General features: G+C 33.4%; 1 protein-coding gene across 1 annotated transcript; it reads left to right on the top strand.

Moving 5' to 3' along the window:
* Positions 1-4,389: 4,389 nt before the first annotated feature.
* LOC122604583 (probable LRR receptor-like serine/threonine-protein kinase At3g47570) lies at positions 4,390-7,513 on the top strand. Its single transcript, XM_043777465.1, has 3 exons — positions 4,390-4,846; positions 4,921-7,041; positions 7,125-7,513. Exons 1-3 carry the CDS (start codon positions 4,390-4,392, stop codon positions 7,511-7,513), a joined length of 2,967 nt encoding a protein of 988 aa, XP_043633400.1.
* The last annotated feature ends 788 nt before the right edge of the window (positions 7,514-8,301 follow it).

The following is an 8,301-nucleotide window of genomic DNA, read 5'->3' as shown; positions in this document are numbered from 1 at the left end:
GAAGAGAGAGGAGAGGGAGTGAAGTGAGAAGGGGAGGGGGAAGAAATGAGATGGGGGCTAGGGTTTATTTTTGCTTATATACCCCCCATAACCCTAGTTACTTCCCTTTGACTTTCCTTTAAAACGTTTGACCCGACAATTTCCAGAAACTCGAGACCCGTTAAATCATTTTTGTCGACATATTTAAATGTAAATTTTCAATAGCTTTCTAACGACTATAAATATGTCTATATTTAGTTATTAAATCTTTAATTGATTTAATTTTAATTATTTTACTTAATTTAGCATTTTCACAAGACAACTAGTATTCCTCCTGTTCTTGAGTCTACGTACAATTTTTCTAAAGTCTAAGTGCTCACAAAGTCCGAAATAAACACAAATCCATTTATTCCATGATAAAATCTTAATGTTTAACGACGTACATAAACGAATAGCTAAAAGTGATCGGAAAAGTAATTCAGGAAAGTACGCTCAGACGACAGTTGTCACAACTAATGTAGGCTTCTCAATCCTCTCACTATCGGTAAAACAACTATGTACCTTTCTGTCGCGTGTCTATCGGCATGAGCAGATTGAAGAGAGCTCTAACAGGCCTTGGAGGGCCGAACCCACATATGTAGCAAAATGAACAGGAAACCCCTTACTAAGCGGGACTTCATGGCTTGACCTTTTCTTTTACATATAAAACAGATTTCCCAACAATACCAATAAAAAGTAAAATACAAATAAAAGTTATGGCATTCAATCTCATATTGCACAAAATATAAGAACTTCTGGGCTTATTTTATTTTTAAAAGGAAAAAGGTCAATTTACGCTCCTTCCCTTCCACCGCATAGTTGCGGTTCGTAACACGTTGACGAAGACTTCCGAATTGAGGGTTCGTCAATACAAGAGACTACTTTGTCTCCTCGGATCCTAACACTGAGAGATCACATTTGTTCCTAGGATCCATCCTGCAATGAAAATGAATTCTTCATTTCATCACCATTTTAAGATATATTTTATCTGCTTTTGTTCAAACCTGAAATACACACAATATATCTTATATATAAAAAAATCAATCTACCTAATTATTCTTAGACCATGGAATGTAAGTTGCCGATACTTGCAGATTGATAGGATGAAATAGAGCCAAGGAGCCAATGCAAAATTCTGACTGAATCTTTGCCCCTTGAGCATAAGGTTGGTTAAGTTAGAAAAAACAAGAAACTTGGATCATTTTGATTTGATTGCGTCCGATTCAAAACTCAAAAAAGTTATACTAAGAAGTAAAGTTAAACACCAAAGTTAAACACCTATTCAAAACTCAAAAAAGTTAAACACCAAAGTTAATACATATTAATTGTTTCAATTATACTAAGAAGTAAAGTAAGTCAAGGATCAAAAAGCCATCACCATTCTTTTATTTTGGGTGCTCGATGAAATTAACAGGAGAGTTTTGTTAGATCAAATAAAAAGACTAAGAATGTATAAACGTAAAATCAACATAATAACTAATAATAATGTATATTACTATATATATTTTGTGAGCATGAATAAAACATGAGAATATTTAAATATTATTAGATAAAATATTTAAATGACTAGAAGATGATTAAAAGGTAGTAATAAAGTAGATGGGAAGTCACAAAAGAGTTGTCTAACTCTTCGAATTCGTCCAACACCCAAAAGAAAAAAATGCTGATGGCTTTTTAATCCTTGACTTCCTTTACTTCCTAGTATAATTGAAACAATTAATAGGTATTACTTTTGGTGGCGTAATACGCGAATAATATAAAAAATTAATGACATATTAAAATTGTATAATATCATTTGACAAATATTTAACCAGATAAAATAAAACCATAAAAAAACATGAAGTTACATTAGGTAATTGTTTAGATTCCGATTAACAGTGACCAGACAGTTGAAAAATGAATACATAATTTATTAGAGGTTTCGCTAAATAAGCTAGATTTTCGTTTTTTTGGATGTTTTCATTCATCCGGATATATCTGCATTGCCATTGTTATTGTACTTTAACATTTTGCTCGAATTATTTAGTTATCCACTAAAATTACTAAGCAATTTAAATATCAACTTATATATTGCATGTTGCGTTAATCTATTTTAAAATTATTCATAATATCATTGCAATTTTTTCCATATTTGTTTTTCAGTTAATTTTTTTTTGGAACAACAAATATAATATCTAGCGAAATACTAGATACCAAATAAAGTACATACAAGAGAAATACAAATACAATTACAATATCTAGATCATAACAAACGACTAAATCATACAAACTACCTGGATGGAATAAGAAGATTGGTTTGACATCTGGTTCGGTTTTCAAAACATTGATTTAAAAAAAATAAAATGTTAGTGATATAAAACTAAATACTTATAACCAAATTTTTGTTATGTTATATAATAAAAATTATATAGAAAAACATAATTTAATAAACACATATTACATTGAAAAAGAAAAATTTATCATAAAAAAAATAAATTAAAAATTGATTTTAAAAATGAAAACCGATGTAAAATTATCATTAAAAACATTAATTATTAATATCTACAAATTTAAATAAGGAAATAATAATTATTTAAATTAAAATTAAATCTAAAAAAGTTAAAAAAGTATATGACATCATTATTTGATTTAATGACTCTAATTAAAAATTGAATTTCACCTACAAGTCTATACTTCTTCAATTATAAATTAATGGGGTTTTAAGGGACCAAAAGTGTACCATTATAATTAATATAAGTTTTGCCGCCGTCGTTACAACCATCACCACACTAATGCCACAACCACATTTGACAACCACCACCACCACCATCACCACCACATATTCTACAGACGTTGCCACCATCCACCTGCTCTACTTCCACTACCATAACCACCTTTTCTACTGCCAAATCATTACGCCACCACATGCACCGCCTCTGCCGTCACCCACCGCCATCATCAACATTACCTATTATTATGTATTAACCAAATTACATTAATGGTAATGATAATGTTTATTGTCACATAAACCAACCAACATTAATGAAATGATAATATTTCTTAGTACTTTTTTGCATTTTCTTTCCATTTTCTTGTTCCTCAGGTTGAAATAATCGTCCTTAAAATTCTAGATAATGATTAAATATAATAATTTAAGAGAAAGAATGAAGTGATTGTTCCACAAGAGGCAATCCAATATCATGTGACAAAGGAATAATTCAGGAGCATGATAAAAAAAAATTCAAAAAAATGATGCACTACAAGAAATATGTCACTTGTTTACGATTACAATTAAAAATATATTTTAAGAATTCATATTTAAAAGAGTGAAAAATTTAAAATATTAAAATTTTCCACAGTTATATACGTGAAAAAAGATAGTTCACACTCTCAAGTGTATAAAAATACATTAATTGTTCACACTTATAGAAGTCGGATTGTAACACGAAATTTCTTCAATCGAGAAGGAACATGAAAAATTAAGTGTTATTAGACCGTTATATATATATATATATTACATTATATATATATATATTATATATATAATAGTATTAGTTCGAGGTAGTCAAATGTAATTTGTAATTTTATAAATTGATATGAATGAGAAAGGAAAACCCTAAGGGATTTATTATCATCTTACATGGTATCACGAGACCAGACATACCTCTCCCTCTTTAACTTTTTACGATCGACTCTTAATTCCCTCGTATAACAATTCACAATTCACCTCCAAGCTACACAAAATTAATTGTGCTCCTTTTTTTTTCTTCTGAGAATCCGGTCCAGCATCAACGCACTAAGCATATCGATTGATATCTACTTTGTTTGAGAGAAAGTTTAACATGGTCAAGTTTGTCTTCTCCATGTTCCATCCCGACATAACTTCTCAGACATTTTCACCAAAGGGCTACCGCGTGTTTTATTTGTTGATTTTCGGTCCAGTCTTAGTCTTCGAAATCCTCTGCCTTAGACTGCGGGGGTATATTAGACGGTTATATATATATATATATATATATATATATATATATATATTATAGTATTAGTTTAGATTATGTCATAAGTTTGAGGTAGTCAAATGTAATTTGTAATTCTATAAATTGATATGAATGAGAAGGGAATACCCTAAGGGATTTATTATCATCTTACAAGTGTATTTGAGATTTGTGAATTTTACTTAGTGATCACATTTTTATCATTTGCCAGGCAAGACAAAGAGTTGGATTGGAGTGTAAGGAAATTTCGTCGTAGTGGGTCCATGTATCACTTAAATTCCCATTAGTGTTGCAAAGTCTTATTTCTCAAAGTTGATTTATAGCAATGGTATTTAGTATAACCTTATTAGGAATCTCAAATCTCATAAACAAGTGTGTCAAAAAGAAGAAAAAAAGTTCTATGGCATACTTTTCTCTCTTCTTGTATGTAGGAGTATTGTTGTTATGGTCTCCGACACTTGCCACAAACAATACCGACCATCTTGCACTTCTGGCCATCAAGTCGAGCATCATTCATGACCCCCAACACGTTCTTGACTCATGGAACACCTCCTTCCATTTCTGTCAATGGCAAGGTGTTACATGTGGTCACCGACATCTTAGAGTCACCAGATTAGACCTTGGGTCTCGAGGATTTGCTGGTTCCGTGTCCCCTCATATTGGAAATTTAAGTTTTCTCCGAGTGTTAAATCTAACGAATAACACCTTCAAAGGTGTAATCCCATCTCAATTAGGAAATTTGTTTAGGTTGCAGGAACTAATGTTCGACATCAATTCTTTTGAAGGAAAAGTTCCAACCAGTTTATCAAATTGTACAGGGCTTAACGTTCTTTGGTTGAATAATAATAATCTAGTTGGCAAGCTTCCACAACAGGTTAGTGCACTAGTAAACCTGATTGATTTAGACATTGAATATAATGGTTTTTTACAGGAGGGATACCATCTTTCTTTGGAAACTTCACTTCTCTTAAAAGCTTTTATGCCAATAACAATTATCTACACGGAAACATTCCCCACACTTTAGGTCAATTGTATAACTTGCAAGTAATTAGTTTTGGTTTTAACCTTCTATATGGTGCGAGTCCTCCATCCTTATTCAATTTAACATCTTCAAAAGTTTTTAGCATAAGCTATAATGAAATCAGCGGAAGTTTTCCAAAAGATATAGGCTTACAGCTACCTAATCTTGAGTTATTTGAGATATATGGTAATAAATTTACCGGAAACATACCCTTCTCATTTTCGAATTGTTCGAACTTGTTAGTCTTTCATGTGGGAAAAAATAGTTTTACTGGGAAGGTTAACATAGATTTCAGACGTATGCCAAATCTTTGGGCCGTTGCGTTAATGGAGAACAGTCTAGGGAGTGCGGAACCTGATGAGATGAACTTCATTGATTCCTTGGTTAATTGTAGCAAACTAGAAAGGATACATCTTGAATTCAATCAATTTACTGGAGTTCTTCCTACTTCTATAGGAAATCTCTCTTCTCAACTAATTGCTCTAACATTTCAAAATAACTTCATTTATGGGAAATTGCCTTCTGGGATCGGCAATCTTGTGAAGTTAGAGGAATTACGTATCGACTCTAATCAGTTAACAGGGATAGTTCCAAGTAAACTTGGTAATCTACAAAACCTTAAATATTTATACATGAGTGACAACTTCTTTACCGGGAACTTTCCAAAATTTATAGGAAACCTGCAGTCATTACTAGCGTTGCGTTTGGACGAAAACAGATTAGAAGGACATATACCTCCCAATCTTGGCAACTGCAGGGGTTTGTTGCTGTTGGACCTTGCGGTAAACAATCTTACTGGCACTATACCTGTTGAACTTTTTCAGTTATCATCCTTGTCATTGTATCTAGATCTTTCTCACAACTATTTAGTTGGACCCCTTCCCCAAGATATAGGAAAACTCAAAAGTTTGTCGGGACTTAATCTGTCACACAATGATCTGGTTGGCGTAATACCAAATGCGATTGCAAGCTGCACAAGCCTTGAGCACCTACATTTGGGTGCCAATTCCTTTCAAGGTCCGATACCTCCCTCTATGAATGTTTTAAGAGGTATCATCGACCTTAATCTTTCTAGTAACAACTTATCCGGACAAATTCCAAAATTCTTAGAGCAACTAAACTTGTCTTTGTTGGATTTGTCGTTTAACAATCTTGATGGTGAGGTACCATTGGAAGGTATTTTCAGGAATGCAAGTTTGACCTCGATTGAGGGGAACAATAGGCTATGTGGAGGCCTTCCTGATCTTCGACTGCCTAAATGTGCCAAAGTATCAAAGTCAAAGACAAGTTCAAGCTCATCACGTGTTATTCAAATTGTCATTCCAATTTGCTCGCTTTTAGTCGTAGCAATCTTTTTGTCTTATCTGTTTTATTGGAAAAGAAGGAAGGCACAAGCACAACCAGAAGCTTCATATGTGCAACCGTTTTCAAGAGTTTCTTATGGAAGCATACTTAGAGCTACCAATGAATTTTCTCAACAGAATTTGATTGGGACAGGGGCTTTTAGTGCTGTTTACAAGTGTATTCTTGAAGAAGCTGATGGAATGGTTGCTGTCAAGGTTCTAAAACTTGGAAATCAAGGAGCTTTGAAGAGTTTTGTGATGGAGTGTGAGGCTTTAAAAAACATAAGACATCGTAATCTTGTAAAAGTTGTGACTTCTTGTTCATCCGTTGATTTTCAGGGTAATGATTTCAAAGCTCTTATCTATGAGTTCATGTCAAATGGGAATCTTGAAAGGTGGCTACATCCAAGTTCAGAACAAGAGGTTGACATCGAAGAAGCTCTTCCACAAAGATTGACCCTTTGCCAAAGATTAACCATTGCAAGAGATGTAGCTCATGCTATGCACTACCTCCACGAAGAGTGTGAGGTACCCATAATTCACTGTGATCTAAAGCCAAGCAATATCTTACTTGACAGTGACATGGTTGCTCACATTGGTGATTTCGGGCTCGCAAAGTTTCTGCCAATAAAACCACACGAAAGCAGTACAGTTGGATTAAGAGGGACTATTGGGTATGCACCTCCAGGTAATCAGTTTTTTTCAAGGAACTTTTGAATATATTCTGTAACATTTCTACAATTTATAACTAAATGTCGTATGTGGTTTTAGAGTATGGCCTTGGCGGTGAGATGACAAAAGAAGGTGATATCTATAGCTTTGGGATATTGTTATTAGAGATGATAACAGGAAAAAGACCCACAAACAACCTTTTCCAAGATGGATTGAACCTCCATGGCTATGTGGCAATGGCTTTGCCTGATCGTCTAATGGAGATAATTGAACCTACCCTATTGCCTATCATTGAGGGTGAAAATGTCAACCATGAGGATGACGCCAGAAAGTGGGAGAGGTTGAAAGAAAGCGTGATTTTATTGACAAGAATTGGGTTGGCCTGCTCCTTGGCATCTCCCAAAGAGAGGATGAACACAAGCAAAATCATAAAAGAGTTGCATCACATCCAACACTTTACCTCAGACAACTCTTCTGAAATTGTCTAAAATATGATTGTAAGATTGAACACAAAGGGGTGATCGTGAAGTTGGCTAGCTCGTATATCTTATCCTGAGGTCGAGAATTCGAGCCTCTTCATATATCCTTTTTGTGTTCCTAATTGTATTTAAAGTGTCTTTCATGTAATAATACTTTAATAATACCAAGAATACTGGTAATCTCTTTCTTTTTATAAGCTCAAAGTAAAGATGATTTCACCCGTGGTTTTCCAATTTCGTTAAGATTATCGGTAGAGGTTGTCGGTTGTTGTCATGAGAGAGCTAACCATGTTCAACTTGAAACATAATATATAAATTGTCTTCGAGATTTTATAGTAGGTTTGCGGAAATGCAAATGAATGCATTAATTCTAATTACTAGAAGACGTTATGTCTTCCGGAGGTTGTAGCCGATGGTTATGAGAGAGCTAACCAATTTATGATTCTGTAAATAATACATATAAAAGGTTAAATATAATTTTATATCATGTTTGCAGTAATTATGCAAACGCGATTCTGTTCATTGCTACATATGAAGATGAAAGAAAGATTATAATCCCATAAAGTTTAAATATCAACAAAAACACGAAATGATAGAAAGACAATTAACAAACTAGGCAACAACCAGCACCTCTACGATAGCCTTGACATCCTTGGCGAGAATGCTACATAAGTAACATCCCGCAATTTTAAGGTAATGTTACATTATAAAAGCAATTTTTCTTAGTAAGTTGTGTAGAAAATATTATTAGTAGTTGTCTTATGGTAAAAAGTTGTTGGATAATAACTGTAAAGTTG

Source organism: Erigeron canadensis, chromosome 6 (assembly GCF_010389155.1).
Source record: "Erigeron canadensis isolate Cc75 chromosome 6, C_canadensis_v1, whole genome shotgun sequence".
NCBI lineage: Eukaryota > Viridiplantae > Streptophyta > Magnoliopsida > Asterales > Asteraceae > Erigeron > Erigeron canadensis.
Note: the sequence above shows the minus strand (reverse complement) of the source record. Positions and strands in the feature narration are given on the sequence as shown.